General features: G+C 45.0%; 2 protein-coding genes across 2 annotated transcripts in view; one reads left to right on the top strand and one right to left on the bottom strand.

The window, feature by feature from the left end:
- Positions 1 to 3,435: 3,435 nt before the first annotated feature.
- LOC135974054 (SRRM2 protein homolog rsr-2-like) lies at positions 3,436 to 5,922 on the bottom strand. The gene is made up of 2 exons (XM_065559945.1): positions 5,146 to 5,922; positions 3,436 to 4,070 (listed from the first exon to the last, which is right to left on the bottom strand). The coding sequence occupies exons 1-2, from the start codon at positions 5,690 to 5,692 to the stop codon at positions 3,436 to 3,438; spliced, it is 1,182 nt and encodes a 393-aa protein (XP_065416017.1). The 5' UTR covers positions 5,693 to 5,922.
- A 1,570-nt stretch (positions 5,923 to 7,492) lies between these two features.
- Positions 7,493 to 21,436, top strand: part of TEKT5 (tektin 5) — a 50,363-nt gene continuing 36,419 nt past the window's right edge. Inside the window, exons 1-4 of the mRNA XM_005306710.4 lie at positions 7,493 to 8,177; positions 8,768 to 8,851; positions 11,215 to 11,285; positions 16,542 to 16,685. Of these exons, the coding sequence (XP_005306767.2) occupies positions 7,605 to 8,177; positions 8,768 to 8,851; positions 11,215 to 11,285; positions 16,542 to 16,685 (872 nt within the window). The 5' untranslated portion in view covers positions 7,493 to 7,604. The remainder of the gene's footprint in view (positions 8,178 to 8,767; positions 8,852 to 11,214; positions 11,286 to 16,541; positions 16,686 to 21,436) is intronic.

Raw genomic sequence — 21,436 nt, 5'->3', positions numbered from 1 at the left:
ATGTTACCTTTGGGAGATTATTTTGTTTACTGTGAAACTTCCTTTACTTTCTAAATTCCTATGCTATCTTTGTGATATCTATGCATGGATTTATTTACAAATAAAACTGCTTTACCAAAGTTACTTTGAGTGAAGAAAGGTAAAGCCTTTGAATATTGGAATTGTTTGTTAGCCTACTGATGCATTCTGACCATTCAAGGGCAAGCATCCATACAGGTAAGCCTACTGAAATCAGTAGGCACTACTATGGTCAGTTGAACTACTCACATGCAGTATAGGGAATGGAAGCATAGGTCTCTAGCAGATGAGCTAAATAGGAATTGTCACTAGTTGTCATTAGCGTTTGATTTTAACTGTAAAAAAATTGTTTAAAAAGAGTCTTACTAAAGTAATCAGTGAAGCGAGAAACAGTGAGTGCTACCATAATCCTGACACACTTCACCCCATCACTGTGTCTACATATAAAGCAGAGAACCCAGGAGCTAAAAGTAGTGCAACTTTTAAACTCCGTAGGCCAGCCATTAGAGGGTGACATACTCAAAAAGTTGAGCCAGTCTACCCAATAAAGAGGTGGGGTACATATATAGATTATCTGTCATGTTATACTGGCCCACTAAATAATATTTATTACCTTTTGGCTTTGAAAAAGAAAGTTTGCTACATGAGAGATCATGTATTACTCAGTCTAGATAATAAAATGGCATTGCTATTGTTCACAGAAGTTCTGAACACATTTTTCTCCTCTCTGACTAGCAGATAATGGTTGCCTTCCAATGAATTTCATTAGGGAAGTCCCATTTTCAATATTATTCCTCCTTCACTTGAGTGTTGGCACCAGGGGGCTACTACCTCTGAATGGATCTTTACTGGCTCCCAGTGGAGCAGATTACTGTCAGACCAGTGAAAAAGTCCACAGTAATTAACTTGCATACACTGCAGTTTATTTGAGAAGGAATTACACAAGCGGTAAAGGGTTACATTAAGCACATAACTCCTATGTTAGACATTAAAGAACTATACATTAAGAGCTATACATTCCTCTTAGCGAGCCTCTCTTTCACAAACATACACAAACAGGCCCTGTGCTAGCCTCACACAGTTCCTGCTTGGCAAACAGAGAAGGTGGCTACCCATTCTAGGGGCAACTTCTTCTCTCCAGGTCTGGTCTCCTCAGCCCTCTGGTCTATCTCAGATTTCCTTGAGGCAAGGCCTTGGCTGACTGGAAATCCCTCTGGCTCACAGTCCTACTCGAGCCCACGGAGCACATTTTGGCTACTATGGCTAGCTTCTTCAAGCGTTAATTAAGGAATCCCCCAACAGAAATTTAATTTGCTTGATTTTTATATTCTTTTTTTCCTCTCAAAGGAGTCATATGCCTTCAAATAGCATAACTCAAATTGATGTAGCTTAGATCCACTTACCGTGGGGTCCACAGTACGCGATGTCGACGGGAGACGCTCTCCTGTTGATTTCCCTTACTCTTCTCGATCTGGTGGAGTACAGGAGTCAACGGGGGAGCGATCGGCAGTCGATTTAGCAGGTCTTCACTAGACCTGCTAAATCAACTGCCGATGCATCAATCGCCACTCGTTGATCCCCCGGTAAGGGTATGTCTACACTACGGGATTAATCCAAATTTATATAATTCGGATTTGAAAAACAGGTTGTATAAAGTCGAAATGTATGCGGCCACACTAAGCACATTAATTCGGTGGTGTGCGTCCAAGTACCGGGGCTAGCGTCGATTTCTGCACCGTTGCACTGTGGGTAGCTATCCCATAGCTATCCCATAGTTCCCGCAGTCTCCCACGCCCAATGGGATTGTGGGTTAAGATCCCAGTGCCTGATGGGACAAAAAACATCGTCGCAGGTGGTTCTGGGTACAGCCTCACCTCCTCCCTCCCTCCTCCCTCCCTGCATGAAAGCAACGGACGGCAGACAACCATTTTCGCGCCTTTTTTCCTGGGTGGGTGAACACTGCAGACTCCATACCACGGCAAGCATGGAGCCCGCTGAGCTCAAGACAGCAGTCATGAACATTGTAAACACCTCGCGCGTTCTCGTGGAGTTTATGCTCAGCCAGGACCAGAAAAACGAGGCGAGGAGGCAGCGGCGGCGTCAGCGCAGCGACAAGCATGATGAGGACATTGACATGGACACGGACACGGATACAGAATTCTGTGAAACCACGGGCCCCGGTGCTTTGGAGATCATGTTGTTAATGGGGCAGATTTTATCCATGGAACGCCGATTCTGGGCAAGGGAAACAAGCACAGACTGGTGGGACCGCATAGTGTTGCAGGTCTGGGACGATTCCCAGTGGCTGCGGAACTTTCGCATGCGTAAGGGCACTTTCATGGAACTTTGTGACTTGCTGTCCCCTGCCCTGAAACGCCAGAATACCAAGATGAGAGCAGCCCTCACAGTTGAGAAGCGTGTGGCGATAGCCCTGTGGAAGCTTGCAACGCCAGACAGCTACCGGTCAGTCGGGAATCAATTTGGAGTGGGCAAATCTACTGTGGGGGCTGCTGTGATGCAAGTAGCCAAAGCAATCACTCAGGTGCTGCTACGAAAGTTAGTGACTCTGGGAAATGTGCAGGCTATAGTGGATGGTTTTGCTGCAATGGGATTCCCTAACTGTGGTGGGGCGATAGACGGAACCCATATCCCTATCTTGGCACCGGAGCACCAAGCCACCGAGTACATAAACCGCAAGGGGTACTTTTCAATGGTGCTGCAAGCACTTGTGGATCACAAGGGACGTTTCACTAACATCAACGCGGGCTGGGCGGGAAGGGTTCATGACGCTCGCGTTTTCAGGAACACTACTCTGTTTAAAGGGCTGCAGCAAGGGACTTACTTTCTGGACCAGAAAATAACCGTTGGGGATGTTGAAATGCCAATAGTTATTCTTGGGGACCCCGCCTACCCCTTAATGCCATGGCTCATGAAGCCGTACACAGGCAGCCTGGACAGGAGTCAGGAGCTGTTTAACTACAGGCTAAGCAAGTGCAGAATGGTGGTAGAATGTGCATTTGGCCGTTTAAAAGGTCGCTGGCGATCATTATTGACTCGCTCTGACCTCAGCCAAAGAAATCTCCCCATTGTTATTTCTGCTTGCTGTGTGCTCCACAATCTCTGTGAAAGTAAGGGGGAGACCTTTATGGCGGGGTGGGAGGCTGAGGCAAATCGCCTGGCTGCTGATTACGCGCAGCCAGACACCAGGGCGATTAGAAGAGCACACCAGGAAGCGCTGTGCATCAGAGAAGCTTTAAAAACCAGTTTCATGACTGGCCAGGCTACAGTGTGAAATATCTGTTTGTTTCTCCTTCATGAAAACCCGCCCCCTTTATTGACTGATTTTCTGTAAGGAACCCACCCTCCCCCTTCCCCCAGCTTTCTTTCAAACCAAATAAAGTCACTATCATTTAAAAATCATTTATTCTTTATTAATAGATTAGAAAAAGAGGGAGGGAACCCGGGTGGTATTTGGGAGGAGGATTGCTGGGAAGGAAAAAGCCACAAAGAAAAGGTTAAAAAAATGACAGCCTTTTGCTTGGGCTGTCTACTGGGGTGGAATGGGAAGGTGTATGGAGCCTCCCCCCCCCGCATTCTTACACGTCTGGGTGAGGAGAATACGGAACATGGGGAGGGGGGAGGGTGGAACAGGGGCTGAAGCGGCAGTCTGTTTTCCAGCAGCCGTTCCTGAAGCTCCACCAGACGCCGGAGCATGTCTGTTTGCTCACGCAGCAGCCCCAGCGTTGCATCCTGCCTCCTCTGGTCTTCCTGCCGCCACCTCTCATCTCGAGCGTCCCTCCTCTCCTCACGTTGGTCCCTCCTGTCCTCACGTTGGTCCCTCCTGTCCTCACGTTGGTCCCTCCTGTCCTCACGTTCACTGGCTTCTTTCCTATACTTTGAAACTGTTTCCTTCCACTCATTCAGATGAGCTCTGTCACTGCGGCTGGATTCCATAATTTCAGAAAACATCTCGTCTCGCGTTCTCTTCTTACGACGCCTTATCTGTGATAACCTTCGGGATGGAGGAGGGAGGCTTGAGGAATTTGCAGCTGCTGTAGGGAGGGGAAAAAAAGAGAGAATTGTTTAAAAAGCTACATTTTGCAGAACAATGCTTATACTCTTTCACGGTGACCAACACTATTCACATTACATAGCACATGTGATTTCTGTGCAAGGTCGCATTTTGCCTCTTAATGCTGAGTGCCTGTGGCTTTGCTGCTAGAGATCACAGGTCTGGGCAACAGAATTCGGCTTGCATGCGGCCATGGTAAGCCATTGTTTTACAGCTTCTGCGCCCTCCTTTCCCACATACCAAGCATAGCCTGTAGAGTGCTGCGGTTTTTCTGTTAACATTCAGCAGCAGCAGCAGAAAACAAACTAACCACCCCCCCCCCTCGCCATGAATTCTCTGGGATGATCCCTGATACCAGCCACGCGGTGGGGGGGAGGGGTACAGCGAAGATCCCTGCAGGCACCAAACTAACCACCCTCCCCCCCCGCCGCCGCCCCCCTCCTGCCATGAATTCTCTGGGATGATCACGGTACCCCTCCCCCCACCGCGTGGCTGGTAACAGGGAAGATCCCTGCTAGCCAAACACGAAAAACTCAGGGCCAATTTCCCATCTGCGCTTGGCTAACTGCAGGGAAGGATTTATTTTCCGCCACAGGCAAACAGCCCAGTAGGAACGGCCACCTCTGTCCCCTTAATTAAGTTCCCGTATTTCAACCAGGTTACCAGGAGTGATATCACTCTCCTGAGGATTACACAACAAGATAAAGAACGGATGTTGCCTGAATGCCAGCAAACACCGGGACCATATGCTGCCAGGCTTTGTCAGGCAATGATACCAGATTACTTGCTGCAAGAATGGTGTGGTCAAGTGTCCTACCATGGAGGAGGGAATAAGGATGCACTGCCCAGAAACCTTGTGGCAAGGCTTTCGGAGTACCTCCAGGAGAGCTTCATGGAGATGTCCCTGGAGGATTTCCGCTCCATCCCCAGACACGTTAACAGACTTTTCCAGTAGCTGAACTGACCGCGAATGCATCCCAAGTCCTCAGGGCAAAGTAATCATTAAAAACCGTTTGCTTTTAAAACAAGTTTTATATTTTAAAAGGTAAACTCACCTGAGGTCCCTTCCATGGGGTCAGAGTCTTGGGTACTGGCTTGGGAGGCTTGGGAGGGTACTTCAGTCAGGGTGAGAAAAAGATCCTGGCTGTTAGGGAGAACGGAGTGCTGTGTGCTCTCTGCAAGCTCATCCTCATCCTCCTCCTCCTCCTCTCCCCCATCGGCAGAATCCTCAGGCGTCGCTGATGAGACTATCCCCGACCCAGAATCCACGATCACAGGTGGGGTAGTGGTGGCAGCCCCCCCTAGAATTGCATGTAGCTCGGCGTAGAAGCGGCATGTCCGCGGCTCTGACCCGGAGCGACCGTTTGCCTCCTTTGTTTTTTGATAGGCTTGTCTGAGCTCCTTGACTTTCACGCGGCACTGCTCAGAGTCCCTATTGTGGCCTCTCTCCATCATGCCCTTGGAGATTTTTTCAAAAGTTTTTGCATTTCGTCTTTTAGAACGAAGTTCTGCAAGCACTGAATCCTCTCCCCATACAGCGATCAGATCCAGTACCTCCCTCACGGTCCATGCTGGTGCTCTTTTTCGATTATCAGCCTGCATGGCTACCTGTGCTGATGAGCTATCTGTGGTCACCTGTGCTCTCCACGCTGGGCAAACAGGAAATGAAATTCAAATGTTCGCGGGGCTTTTCCTGTCTACCTGGCCAGTGCATCCGAGTTTAGATTGCTGTCCAGAGCGGTCACAATGATGCACTCTGGGATAGCTCCCGGAGGCCAATACCATCGAATTGCGGCCACACTATCCCTAATTCGAAATGTTAAAATCGATTTAAAGGGCCCTTTACATCGAAATAAATAGCGTCGTTGTGTGGACGGTTACAGGGTAAATTCGAATTAAAGCTGATAAATCCGAATTAAAGTCGTAGTGTAGACCAGGCTTAAGTGTAGACAAGCCCTCAGATACCCAACACTGGAGCGTTTTGCACTGCTGCTAGACTGAAAGGCCAATTCCACAATATGTTCATTTTACTTTAGGAATATTTTAGTTAACACTTTGGATAGAGGAAACATTTCCAGCTGGTCTGATCCTGGCAAATTGTTATACAGATAAGTTTGGAAGGATTTTACCATACGTACTCAAACCAACGAAAAATAGTTCCATTGATCATCAAAATTTACATATAGGAAAATAAGAAAAATGCTGCTTGAGAACTTAAGAGTTTGCTTTAAGGATATTAAATGATGAATTCTGACAGCAATCTTGCCATCAATGATGCACATGAATAACTTTGCACCAATGAGTAGTTGCAATGTGTTAGTTCATTGGGGGTACTCATAGGAGTGAAGTTACTTATATGCACAAGATTTTGCAGAATCAGGCCCTCTCTGCTTAAAAAGCCCAATCCAATTTCCAGTGCAGTTGATGTAGCTTCATTCCCTGGGTTTAGCATGCTAACCCAATGCTGCTGAATGTGTTCCTAACACTGCAGGGAAATTACATTAAGAAGTCATCTTTAAAAAAATACCCCAACCTCCATCCCTCCTAATTTTGAGCCCAAATTAACTGACAGTGTCTCTCTAGTTTTCCCAGACAGGAATGTGCCACAGTGTAACTAATGCTCATATACAGTATATTTCCCCAAATTGAAAATTAAACAGTTTCATATGCTGTAGATAAAAAGCAAAGATGGTCATTGTCTAGAATTGAACACTTACAATTTTGAAACCAATCTGCAGCAATTTAAGGAATATTGTTTAAGAGAGAGAAACATTATTTCTATTGAAACAAATGATTTATCTGCAAAATTCCTTGTATGGGGATGAGCCACATGGAGGTCTCAAAGCAGTGGATTTAAGAAAGTCTAAGATGTAAGACAGAGGTACAAAATATAGAGAGGAGAAATGGGAAAAATGCATTTCCAGTATGGGATTTTAGTAAATATTTGTAAATGGGAGGGAATAAATTAAAAGGAGGCGTGAGAGAGGGCGCTCCACCTTACAAAAGGAAACCTCATGTAAATGCACAAACAGAGGCAAAGCCTGAGGTTTTTACTCAGTTTTACTTTATACACACTCAGCCAGTTTTCTAAGTCAATTGTACAGATAACTATACAGTTACTTGTCTGGGGGTGACTATGCCAAAGGCCGTGTTAAGCCTTTAAGCATGGCTGGTGTAAGCCAGATGTTCCCAGGAACCTGAGCACAGGTCTGCACTGGGAGCTTATGCAGTGAATAACAATCCTCTGCAGTCTTTCAAAGCAACCTGCTTCCTCAGTTTGTTTGTTTGCTTAATAAAGCCAACCTGAGCATGCTTAAGGATCCTTTGTGGATGATGATGTCCTCAGCAGGCTTTATGACAACATCACTGAGTCATAGAGGATAAAACAGCACCTGCAATAAAAGCAGCACTGGCCAGGAGATACAACCATTCCTCTCTGGGCTTTGAAACTACACTGGCTGCAGTGTTTGGGTTACAAACAAAGTAAGGGTGGGTGTATGAGGTAAGGAGCAGGATGGAGTTCCTTGGAACCACTCAGACAGCCAGCTACTGTGGCCCCAAAAAGAGCTACTTATTCCCTGAGCCAGTCTCCACCAGCACTACTCAGGACAGTTACCAGTCTTACTACCTGCCAGGTTACCGCTACCTCAACTCGTGGAGACCCAGCCTGTTTTACAGAGTATCAGCAGTCCCCACCAACTCAGGTGAGCAGGGGAATATGCGAATCTGTGCCCCTTTACGGCCACCCACTATACTGCCCTCAGTGCGGTCTGCTTTATATGCTCGCTACTCCCCCCGTGACTGGTATCAGGCAAACACAGTTCAATACAAAGGATCGGAATCCTGCCGGCACTGGGCTGGCCGGCTGAATGCTGATTCTTTGCGACTGATGCAAGACAAAAGCCAGCTGACCCAGCAGACACAGGACAACACTGGAAGGAGCCTAGGACAGAGACTCTCTGACATCGATTTTTGGAGGTCGGAGCTGACCTATGAGCTAGAGCGTCTGCTGACGGAGACTCATGCCCTGGAAACAGCCAAGAGGCGGCTGGAGTGTGCTGCTGATGAGGCCCAAAGGCCACTGAAGGTGGGTCAGCTACTGTTCTCTAAACCGCTTTGGGGAACAGGCAAAGCAAATGGATGGAGTTCTAGCTTAATACTGAATATATTAGTATGTCTAAGCCTAGCTCTTATTTTTACCAAAACACAGCCCTAGAGATTGCATTTTGAAGATCTAAGGTGCAAGTTAATTCCAAACAGAAAAATTGCACTAACATGGATTTAAGTTTTGCTGTTTAGGAATGGATGTCAGCAAACACTAAAAACATCGGAAGTCTAGAGTTAGAGTTTATAAAAACTTGTAGAATATTATCTGTGAAAGTTATTTCTATCAAAGAAACTTGTATGCAAGTACAAATATAAAAATCAAAATTCAGGATCATGTCCTGCAGCTTGCCCTTAGAAAGAAAACACCAACAGAGATAAGCATAAATCATAGACATGCATCCGTTATATACAATGAAACCACCCCAAAGTATCAAGTACAATTCTATTCCATCTTTATTAGAAGGCCACCTCTTACCAATCTGTTCAACGGTCCCTTGACAAGTAAATTGAAGTTCCTTTGTATAGTGCAATACTGAATTTGATGCAAATTTTCCTCTGGTTTGCTTGCAGGTAGCCTTGGAATGCTTATATAACCGTGAGAAGCGGATGGGGATTGACCTAGTACATGATGACGTGGAAAAGAACCTCATACAGGTATGATGAGACTTGTTATTTGATAAATTAATCTGTAGAAAACAGCTAAAAATCAAAGCAGACTCTCTCCGTTGCATTCAGAATTCAGTTGCAAGACTGAAGAGAAGGGGGAAAACATATCAAGTTAAGGAACCCCTAGTAATTTTGAGAAATTAATCATGAACATGATTGTTATCTTTTGGCTACGATGGGTAAGGTGTCAGAAAGCTTTAGATACTACATCACATAAATTCTGTTTTAGTGTCTCGCCATATAATTGAATACCCAGGCCAATCTACCCTGTGGGAAGTTAGTCGACAGGGAGAGATGGCGATAAACACTACGGTGGAGGGAGCTTATGTGAGTTTATGTGAATGCAGCAGGGGTCATGGAAGAGGGGAAGCTAGGGTGGAGGGATGAAAGCATATCCTTTCTTCCTCACCCCAATAGCCAGGAAAGAAAGCTTCATTCTGGTGGTTCCTCCAATCACTGCTCTGGAGCTATCTTTGGGCTTCATCTGCGTAGCCACCTGTAAGGTAGTGTACTCACCACCCTCTTGTCCCCTTGTCTCCAGCACCTTCTGCAGGCCATCTGCCTCTCACCAGGTGCTCCATAGCTTGGCCCTCCAGCCAAGTCACGAAGTTCTGCTACCTTCCAAGGTTCCAATTTGAAAATTCACAAAACATCCCAATACAAAAGAGCCTTCAGCCCCCTCTTGGACTATTCCTCAGCCCACCTTTCAGGGTCAGGCTTCAGTCCCAACCTGGACTCAACATTCTTTCTACTCGGCTTGCATGCTTCTTCCTCAGGAGTGGCAGGGGAGCCCAGGCTCACTCTCTACTCTGGGTTCCAACTCAGGGACCCTATATTAAGCAGCTAGGTCTGCTGCTTCATACATGCTGCTGTTTTCCTGGGCCACTTCTTACCTCCAACTTCCCTTGTGCTGCTTCCCCGCAGCTTGTGCTTAACTCAGCCTCCCTTTGGTTCTCAGGCCTCTAGCTTCTCCCTAGGTCCTTACAGCTTTTCTATTCTCTGCTGAACTAACCCCTTTCCTGCCCTTTAGGGGATGACTCACACTCTGTGGATTTCTCTCTACAGAAGATTGCTTTCTCTCTTGTAGCTACCCACCTGACTGTAAGGCCCAGGAATCTAATGATCCTATCCTAGCTCTGGCCCCCCTCCTGGCCCTCCAATCAATCAGTCACAGGTTTTCTACTTGGCACTTAGTCCCATCAGGCCCCCTTACACTCCTTGCTTGGCTAACTGACTCATCTGGAACAAAAACTAGTTGCTCCTGAGGGTATGTCTACATAAACCATAGAGTGTATGATTGCAGCATGTGTAGACCTATGTGAGCTAGCTTCAGTCTAGGTAAGCTTATGCATTAATAGCAGTGAAGCCACAGCAACACGGGCTTCAGTATGGTGTACAAACCTTCTTGGGGTGCTGGTAATTACTCAGGTGGCTTGGCCCTGCTGAAGCCCATACTGCTATGGCTTCATTGTATCAGTACATGAGATAGCTAGATTAAAGCTAGCCGGGGTATGTCTACCGAAGCTGCAATTATGCTTCCTGATTTCAGTGCAGACATACCTTTAGTGGATGGTGGGCAGCGTCAGAGGTGGAGTTCAGGGTAAAAAAAAAAAAATCACCTTATTGGGAAGGGTTCCTAAGAAAGTACTGGAATTGTTTTTAGAGCATTTGGAGGCATGTTTCAATTGGAGGAAGAGTGAATTACCCGATTAATTAAGCTTTTTGGAGCAGGGACAGTCATTTTGTCCTGTTTGTACAGTACCTACCACAAGAGGATCCTGGTCTGTGACTAGGATTCCTAGGCGCTTCAGACCTACTACTACTACTACTACTACTACAGTCATGTGCTCTTTTAAATTCAAACTGGCCCCATATATATTTTCCTGTTGGTAGCCTTTGGACCTAAAGAAACCAGTCTTAGGCAAATGAATACAACTGTCATTTTGTTCAAAGTCTATGTCAGTGTGCGATCACTTTAAGACAGAAGAAGGTCTACTAAGAGGTGCTCTTGATGTTTTAGCATCTGTGAACATGAACATGTGTGTTCTGAGAGACTCACATTGCCTCTAAGTTTCTAGGCTTGTCATGGCAGAGGTTTGGGGCAGAGTTAAAGTTGTTCAGGTGACTGACTGTGCATTTTCTTATTTTCCTATCATTTTTTATATTTTTTTAAACTGGGGACCTTGATTTTGAATTTCCAGCTTTGCAACATTTATGATTTTTACACCCTTAAGTCCAGGTTTAGACAATCAGATGTGTATGTAATCTGCAGAATAGTTAAGTTTATTTTATATACACTGAAGTAAATTAATGTAATCACAGTATTACCAGTTGGACATTTTTCATTATAGGAGGTTGACTTGTTCAAGTCTTGTCAAGAAAGAATGAGAAAACTTGCAGAAAGAATTGATCAACAGTTGGGGTAAGTGTTTCCTTTTAAACCCCATTTAAAAGAAAGGGGAACTGAATCCAGTTTCCTTGGGAAATGTAAAGTATTCTAGAATAAATAATGTCTGATTACATTCACTTCCTTCAACTACTCAATAATGATATGGACAAAAAGATTCATGTTTCTATTCTCTCCCTGCTAGGTGCAAAACTGCCATTGGTATAACTGGAAGCAGTCACACATCAAAGGGAGATGATTATACATGATGGTTAGGCCACATGGGAAAGACATATATAAATAGATTTTATAATTACTGTTCTTGTCAATGGTACAGTTATATGAGTCAAGTTGAGGTGCATTTCTGACACTCATTATTGCAATACCTAAAATATTTTTGTATTTAATACCGATCAAATAAAAGCCAAGTTTATATTTTGGCAGCATGAATTCTACTCACTTCTATTGGCTGTGATTTCTAAGTTAACTTTTATACAGTTTTATGACCAAATATGGAAGACACAGATTATAATGTTTCAATTGAAAAGTATTGACAGAAGATATATTGCTGAGTTTAAATGCCAAGGTACTAGCAAACCTCTTACTACTGAGAAAAATAGGGTCTTGATCTTTCCCACTGAAGTCAAAGGGCCGGGTGTCCCCTGCTGTGGAAGAAGCAAAAGGAAGAGAAGTTATTACAAAAGTTCCATGTAGCTAAGAGAGCAAAAATGGAGCCACATATCCCCTCCTTGTGGGCAGGATGAGCAGTAACACTGGAGAGGCAGGGTGTGGCTTTCTACCCACCCAAAACTTGACTAGCTTTAGGTCAATCTGACTCCAAAATCTGCAGGGTTGGGAGATCTGAACACTGTACTTACTACTTGTACATATGCATCTGAAGAAGTGGGCTGTAGCCCACGAAAGCTTATGCTCTAATAAATTTGTTAGTCTCTAAGGTGCCACAAGTACTCCTGTTCTTTGTACTACTTGTCTTTCCATTCTGCCTCCCACCCATAGCGACATAGCTGGCTCAGGTGTTCCCATTGCAAGTTTCCTACCTTTTCCTCTCCAAGACAGGAGGATAGAAACTTCAAAAGCTAGTTTGTCACGCCAGCTACAGGACTTCGCTACAGATGCATAATGCATAAAACAGCCAATCTTTATCTCTATCCCTTCTGGCCATCCACCCACCACCAAAATGATGATTATTTTTAAATGTGTTGAGCTGTCCAGATGGAAATACCAGAGGTTAAGTGGTGGGGCAGGGACAGTCCCTCATGGATCAGTAAGTGGTTAAAAGACAGTAAACAAAGTGTAGGAATAAATGGTCAGTTTAACAGTGGAGATAGGTAAATAGCAGGGTCCCTCAATGATCTGTACTTGACCCTTGCTGTTCAACATATTCATAAATGATCTGGAAAAAAAATGGTGAATAGTGAGGTGGCAAAGTTTGCAGATGATACAAAATGACTCAAGATGGATAAGTCCAAGCAGATGGCGAAGAGTTACAAAAGAATCTCAAAAAACTGGGTGACTGGACAACAAAATGGCAGATGAAATTCAATGTTGATAAATGCAAAATAATGCACATTGGAAAATATCCTAATTATATATATACACAAAATGATGAGGTCTAAATTAGCTGTTACCACTCAAGAAAGAGATCTTGGTGTGATTGTGGATAGTTCTCTGAAAACATCCACTCAATGTGCAGCAGCAGACAAAAAAGCTAGCAGAATGTTAGGAACCATTAGGAAAGGGATAGATAATAAGGCAGAAAGTATCATAATGCCACTGTATAAAGCCAGGGTAAACCCATACCTTGAATATTGTGTGCAGTCCTGGTCACATCATCTCAAAAAAAATATTGTGGCAGAGCACTGGCTTTGCCTGGGGGGGGGGAGGGAAGAGGGCGGGGTGTGTGTCCTACGCTTCTAGGCGGTTAGGGTTTACATCAGAGGTTTGCTGTGACCCTCAGTGTAGCCTCTCTCCCCTCCTAGAGGCAAGGGTTACAGCTTACTGAGTCACCTTCATCATCGGCCAGTCAACAGGTTTGGTGTAAGAACCCTCTTTAGTCCCTGTTTGCCTTCTCAGGGAGCGTTTGTGTGTGTAGGGAGGGTTTGGGGGGAACCCGAGCTTCCAGCCCAGGGACCGTAATTGGCAGCAGAAACAGATAGTTTTCCTATACTACTGGAGCTACGGCCCTTCCCTGGGCTACTTCCCCAAACGGACCCTCCTAGGTACCTGACCACACTTGTTCTCCAGGGTCTTTTACTGCACACTTTCTTTCTCCCAGTCTTCCCACAGCACACCTTCTTACTCCCAGCTCCTACCAGTTGGCCCCTGTCAAGAGGATTCCTTTTAAACTAGTCCCAGCCAGTTCTAAATGGTCTTCAGGTGATCGGATTAGCCTGCTTCCTTTGATTGCTTCTAATTAGTTCTTAATTGGTTACAGGTGTCTCATGGAGTCTGCCTGACTTAATTGTTTCTAGCACCTTCTTGACTGCTCTGGGGCAGCGTCTGCCCTGGTCACTCAGGGAACAGAAAACTATCCATCCAGCGTCCAGTGTGTTTTCCTTCTACCAGACTCCTGCACCCAACCGGTCAGGGTCTGTCATATATCCCTTCCCCCTGCTCAACAACAAGAGGTTGGGCAGCTTGGGACACCATACAGAGCACACGTGACAAACCATCGGCATTGCAATGGCGGCTCCCTGCTCTATGTTGCACGTGAAACTGGAAAAGTTGGAGACACAAGAACCACCTGGTTACCCTGGAGTTCTTCTCCTTGTTTCGCTGCATCTATTGAAGAGGGGCATGGTCAGTTACAAGGACAAATCTATGCCCGAGCAGGTAGTAATGTAACGCTTCCATGGCAATCCGCTCAAACGGAACTTTGATGATCAGCAGGGGTACCAGAGGGACTCTTAGATGTAGATGAGGGCTGTGCAATTGATATTTGGGACAGGAGGTGGACATTCTCATGTACCCCCAGCCAGAAGAACCTGGGCAAGATTTGCGCCTGGGTTTTCTCCGCCCTCACATGTCCTCCAAAAAGGTGACTGTGGGCAAGGTTTAATATTGCCCTCTGGTGTTTCCAGGGTATTAGGAGCTGGTGTACCTCTTGCTCCTGCAGGCACACAACCAGGTACAGGAGGTCCTTCTTGATTATGAAGTACAGCCTGGGCACTCGAGTTTTTCCCCGCTATGGGTACCCCATCTATCTCAGCCACCTCCTTCCTGGTGCTCTCATACCTTGAATCCTCCACCTGGTCCCATCTGAAAGTCGCCCTCCCGGGACTTATCAACTGGAACTCTGAGGGATCTTCTTCTACCCTCTCGGCTGGCTCTGTGGGGGCGGGGTGTGTGTGTGTCGGAACCAGTTTCTGAACCTTCCTGCATCTCGGGGTCCTTCCTTGTAGTAGCCTGTGTCTGCCTGCCTACACAGGCAGCCCTTTGTTCTTATAGCAGGATTCAGGTACCCAACACCTAGGCAGCCCTTCTTTCCCTTTTGGTCTTCCGGCCTCCCTCAGGGGTGGGGAATAGTTCCTGGGATACTTCCATGAACACTGGGGGAGAACATTCTGCTGTTGAGGCCTCCCTCAGTTTGGGGAGCTCCTCTTCCTCCCACCCTTCCAGTGGGAGCAAGTTTCCAAACCCGGGAAAATCTCTTCCGATAAGCATGGGACAAGGAGGTGTGGGACCACCCCTACTTTCACCTGAGTGACATTTCCCTGAACTTCTAGTTTTACTGGTATGATGGGGTAATAGCTAACAGTCTTATGGACACATGTTATCCCTGTACATTCAGCCTGTATTAACAGGCTGCACTTTACTAGTTTACTGAGATGAGGGTAATAGCCCTCCTGGAATCTACAAGCGCCATGGTTTCTACCCCATCCACTTTTACTGGCCTTGTATATTTGTGTGGGGTGACTGCGACCCCCACAAGGTTGAGCAGGGAGCATGGGTCACTCCGGTCCCCAAGATTACACTGCATGGGCTCTTCGAGGTTAGGGCACTTGGCCGCTATGTGACCCAGCTTCCCACACCCATAACACCTATAATTACTTCTCCTGGGTTAGGAGGTTTAGCCTTGAGGTTTCCCCAGCCCAATCCATTCCCATCCTCCTGGATTCCCGTCTGGTCTTCGGCCTCCCTCTTCTTCCACATAAGGGTCCCCGGGTGTCTGGTCACCTGAACCCCAGGTGTTGGCTTTGGTCGCCTGCCTTGTATGGGGCCTTCCCTAGGTAGATGGGTCAATTCCTTGGCTGTCAATTATCTCTCTACCAGCACGATTGTTTTGTCATAGGTGGATGGGTTGTGCTGGCCTACGCACGCACGCAGGTCTGGCGGTCGTCTCTGCATAAATTGGTCTATGACCAACGTCTCCAAAATTTTCTCCGAGCTGCATGCCTAAGCCCATAACCACTTCCGAGCAAGGTGCATCAGATCGAACACCTGAGACCTTGGGGGCTTGCTCTCCTGATACTTCCAATCATGGAAATTCTGGGTCCATACAGCTGCCGTCACCCCTGACTGTTCATCTTAGAAAAGAGATGAATAAGGGGGGATATGATAGAGGTCTATAAAATCATGAACCGTGTGGAGAAAGTGAATAAGGAAGTGTTATTTACCCCTTCACATAACCCAGCAACCCAGGGTCACCCAATGAAAATAATAGGCAGCAGATTTAAAACAAACATAAGGAAGTACTTCACACAATGCACAGTCAACCTCTGGAACTCATTGCTAGGGGACATTATGAAGGTCAAAGGTATAACTGGGTTCAAAGAAGTAAGTTCATGAAGGAAAGGTCCATCAGTGGCTATTAGCCAAGCTGGTCAGGGATGCAACCCTGTGTTCTTTCTGGGTGTCCCTAAGCCTCTGACTTCCAGAAGCTGAGACTCAATGACAGGGGATGGATCACTTGATAATTGTCCTGTTCTGTTAATTCCCGCTGAAGCACATTGGCCACTGTTGAAAGACAGGATACTGGGCTAGACTGACCATTGGTCTGATCCAGTATGGCCTTTCTTATGTTTTTATGGGGGAGAGAATATGCCATAGCTACCACTTCCCTAAACATGCTCTCTAACCCAATTGTCAGTGCAATAAGCTCATGCTGTCCATGCCACCCAGCAGAGGCCAATGGACTGTAGGATCAGGTGGGTGGAAGTCAGGCTATACAGGACTGAAATGAAAGGAACCAATTAATCTGTAAGCAATGCCAAAGTAAATGTGCTGATTAAAGATGGATTATATTTTAATGTAAGAACTTGCTCTTTGCAGTATCAACAGAGATGCACAGCACGCGCTAGAGAGAGATCTTTCTGACAAAAACTCAGCGCATTTTATTGATGAGAAGTGTTATAATCTGAGGAACACATCGGACAGCATCAGCTTCTATCATGGAGTGGAAAAAATAGATGGAACGTAAGTATGAATAATTATTGTACTCTCTATCCCTGATATGACACCATCACATATCTGTGGGGCAGATTCCTGTGCATGCCTTATAGATTCATAGATTCTAGGACTGGAAGGGACCTCGAGAGGTCATCGAGTCCAGTCCCCTGCCCGCATGCCTTAATGTGCATCAGGGTCTCTCTGCTTCTTTAAGAAATGATAGAGAAAGAGAAAGAAAAAGAAGTGGCCTTTTCCTTAAGATTGCACATTTTGCCCTGGAGACCCTCCATTACCCTCAGTTACTCCTTGCTTTTTATTTATTCCTTCAGACGCTTCAGGGAATGTCTACATTACAGCAAAATACAGACAGCTGGCCTGTGTCAGCTGACTCAGGCTCACGGGGCTCAGGCTGCAGTACAATTAAATTACAGTGTAGACGTTTGGACTCGGACTGGTGCCCGGGCTCTGGGACCCCGCAAGGGGGGAGGGTCTGCACTGTAGCACTTCAGTGTAGACGCCACCTAGACCGATGGGAGGGTTTCCCCATTGGTGTAGTTAATCCATCTCCCTGAGAAATGGTAGCTAGGTCAATGGAAGAATTCTTCTGTCGACCTAGCTCTGTCTACGCGGGGGATGAGGTCAGCTTACCCACTCCACTTAGGGGTGTGAATTTTTTACACCCCTGAGTGACGTCGCTGGGTCGACCTAACTTTGTAGTGTTGACCACACCTATGACTGGATCTAGGTCCCTCTGGAGCTTATCAACACCCTTCATTCATCTGGCAGGGGGGAGATTAAATATTTACTGATAATAGGCCACACCACCAGGTTTTGCTGGCAAGGCCCCTTTGAAAGCATAGGTGGCCCAATGTGGAGCTGAATCCCTTTTACCTTCAACCCTGTCTCCACATATTTGAAACTCTTTGTTTCTTTTTAAAGAACATGATTTGAACAAGTAATTGTCATGAAAGTCCGGTCAACATTATTCTTGGAGACGTGTGGGAAGTTGGTCATCTCTGCTGCCTATACATAACTTAGCCGGTAGTGAGCTTTATCTTCCAGCTAGAATGGTCCTTTAAAGCCGTGGGAACCTTCACAGGGATTCATGTAGATTTTCCACCACTGTTTGATTCATAAATATTTGCACCCTTCAATTAAAAAAAACAAAACAAAAATCAAAGTAAAATTTCGCTGTAACTGCAAAGTGTGATATGATTTGGGTCAAAACCATGCAAACACACACCAAGCTTTGTACTACACGTTTCCATAAAATAGCCCAGGGTTACTTGAGAATTAGGTCTCTGGGCTTGTCAAAATTTTTTAAACCTTTCCATTAAATTGGTAACATTGAGAAAGTTCGGCATAGCTCTGCCTTTACTGTCTGGATTTAGATTTTCAAAAGCTAATAAAAAAACAAACAAACCCTGGCACTAGTCAGTTAATGAGAAAACTACTGATGACTGACGAGAATCTGTCCTGAGGGTAGCCTTAGATGTAATTGAGAGACCTACATCTGGCTTAAAAATGACAGGAATAAAATAACTTCATGCAACAGAGGGCAGTGTTTGTTGTGCTAAAGGCATGTTAGCTGCCTGGTAGAGATCAATTTGTAATGCAGCTTTACTTGTGGTTCTGAGTCTACTTCATACATACGAATGATAGGTAGCACTACCTGCTGATGTCTGCTCCTGAAGGAAGAAACAAGGTGGGTGAGATAATATCTTGCACTGGACCAACTTCTGTTGGAGAGAGAGTCTATTTATTTAAATAGTGCTTTTTATAAGGGATCACACTTACTACTGAAATGGAGGCATCTCTGGGGTGGAACTTGACAATCATTCCACTGGCTCTAGCATCACGACACATGTTGGGAATTGGAAGTGAATAAGAATATTCTAGCTAACTGAGGTAAAAACAGTCCAATGGGTTTTATACTCTTGTTACCATATAGCCATTTCCCTCTTATGCCCCCATGTTATCCACAGCAATGCCATTTTCCATTAACGTGATTGAAAAAGCATATCTGTTCCATTCAGGACATAGCAGGTGTGTTCTACCTGGACCATTCAGCACAGTCCACCAGATAAATTATAGGCTGGGAAAATAGTGTTATGAACCAATTAAGATATTCAGTCAAGAATGAGACCTTCTAGGAAAGTTTGTTTTTATGATAATTCCATCAGAGCACAAAAGAGGAGAAAGTGCACAGAGATGATCCAGACCGGTAGCTGCAGGCAGGGTTGGCTCAAACGAGCATGGTATTTAACCTATACACTCATGCATCTAGCATGCTGATTTATGCACGATACTGTGGTGTGTCATGCACGATACTGTGGTGACAGAAGCTTTTCAGGACAACTGCCTAAATAAAAGTGTGGCATTTGGGTGGTTTAGTTTTCAGTGACAAGAGCTGCCAGTCCCCTGGCTTTGTAAATTTATTATTTCAGATCTGAGAGAGAGAAACCACAAGGAAAACCATAAAATATCCATTGAGAAAACAAAAATTGACAGGATTATTTTTTCCCCGCCCCTTCAGCTGTTAACATTTAGCCCTAGTTTTCAGCTAAAATATTAAAGAAAAAATATGACTGGAACTCTAGCAATAGTGAACAGATCTTTAAGTGGTTAGATTCAAACATGTCTTTAGAGGGAAGCTTGGGGTAGAGGAAGGTAGATCTGAACTCAAACAGAAGCTTGACTTGGCACTTCAGTTTAGTCATGAAGATCTTTGTTCATTTTTGTTTTGATGGAGACAAGATCAAGTAGGCTCCACAGTGCATTACATACATGGATTAAACTAATTCAAAGGAAGGCAGTGGTGTAGTTCCCCTTTGTAGAGTGTGTCCTTTGTAATACTGCCACATCCAGGCTAGCTTTCCGTGTTTATCTTTCCATAATAGCCTTTAACATTTGCAATTGCACTCTTAGTAGTTAGCAGGATGAGTTGTAACTGTGCAGCCATGTTAGCTCTGCAACTTTCCAGCTTTTTGCCTTGTTGGTGACTTATTTTCCTTGTTGGATTTTCTTTAATTAAGCTAACTGTGGTTTTCCACAAGAGGATCTAGCTGCATCATTCCAATCACCCTGTAACTTAACAATTTTCATTTGAGTCATCGTCATATTTCGGGAGAAGTCAGAGGAAGGAGTTGCAACTAATCCCCTTGCTGAGAAGCTAATGCTGAAAACACATGAGATCAGAAAAGTAATGATGTGGGAGAGAGAACTGGTTGACATGGCTCCTAACACACACTTACAATGGGGGTAGAGGGAGGTCACAATCCAAATGAAGGGGAGAGCCTGTTGAAAATCCACATCTGCAGGATATAGGAGGTTTGGATACTGAAAGTCAACCTACAATCTTGTTCTGACTTCTCCCTCACACACCTATGATTTTTGTTGGGAAGCCATGCCAGTATCTAGGCACATCATCTGCACACAACCTCCCACCAATTTTAAATACATATGTTTGCAGCTATATCTGGTCAGAGAAACTCAGCTGGAACTGTATTCTGTTGGATTATGCGGGTCTAATAACATACAAACACTTTGTGAATGCCAGTCAATTTAGTCATAATTTAATTTCTGAAGAAAACATGGGGAAAAAGAATTCCAACAACGTTGAAATGCCCTATATTGACAGTCTCAGAATGAAACATTTCAGTCTTTCATTTTAAAATATTTCACTTCACATTTTGTAAATTTTGTATTATATTATAATTAATACAAAATAAAAATGAATGAAATATTTTAATAGTTTTGAAATGAGGTTTTGATCAACCTGAAACTAATTTTTATGGGGAATTTTCCTTCATGGAGAATTTTGAAATTTTCAGGTTTTGTGCCTATTTGGAACATCAAATTTCAAAATCTCATATCCTTTCTGAGAGAGAACTTCTGTCCTCCACACAGCTCTATTTGCAACACGCAAAGCTTGGGAAGGGCTCAGACTGCAAATTTAGATCCAGATCCACACACACTCAGAGTTTAGTGATGTCTGAATCTGGGATTTTGGTTCACACTGTGAAGATACAAGCCAGCTGTGAAGTTTTGACATGAAACCAAACCTCCCTAAAGTTTGGGCATGTACAGTACACTGCAAAAAGAATGTTAATGGGTGCCTGAACTTTGGCTCTAAGCAGCTCCATCTACACTTCCACTCAACCTATTTACCGGCTTTTCTCTGGCAGTCACTGTATTATCCAAGTGCCTCACCAATATTACCAAATTTCTCTTCAGCACCCTTGTGAGTTAGGCAAGTGGTGCTCTCGAATTGGGCTTGTCACCAGAAGCGGATTCCGCAGGCACCTGAGCAGAAGTCTTATGTGTACATATACCATGATGTAGTTTGGCTTGAGGGTTGCCAAGGTTATCCCCATTTTACATATGGGGAATTGAGGCATGGGGGAATTAAGTGAGTTGCCCAAGACCACACAGAAAGTCTGGGGAAGAGGTGAGAATTGGCTCCAGTTCTGAATCCCAGTTCAGGGCCTTAAGCACAATACTCGTTCCTCCTCCAACTCCAGTCTGTGTATAGCAATTGCAGACTAGCACAGGCATTGGAAGCATGTAGGGTGCCCTACATCCGGGGTTCTTAAACCAGGGGTCAGGACCCCTCAGGGGGTCGTGAGGTTATTACATGGGGGGTTGCGAGCTGTCAACCTCCACCCCAAACTCCGCTTTGCCTCCAGCATTTATAATGGTGTTAAATATACAAAAAAGTGTTTTTAATTTATAAGGGGGGGGGGGGGGTTGCACTCAGAGGCTTGCTATGTGAAAGG

This window comes from Chrysemys picta, chromosome 10 (genome assembly GCF_011386835.1).
Source record: "Chrysemys picta bellii isolate R12L10 chromosome 10, ASM1138683v2, whole genome shotgun sequence".
NCBI classification, from domain to species: Eukaryota; Metazoa; Chordata; order Testudines; family Emydidae; genus Chrysemys; species Chrysemys picta.
Note: the sequence above shows the minus strand (reverse complement) of the source record. Positions and strands in the feature narration are given on the sequence as shown.

What these genes read in the sequence shown, in the direction of transcription:
- LOC135974054 (XM_065559945.1), bottom strand. Translation starts at nt 5,692, where the DNA reads ATGCAGGCTGATAATCGAAAAAGAGCACCAGCATGGACCGTGAGGGAG. An exon ending in CCCCATGGAAGGGACCTCAG is followed by an intron (nt 4,071 to 5,145) that starts GTGAGTTTACCT and finishes CCCTCCCTACAG; the next exon opens with CAGCTGCAAATTCCTCAAGC.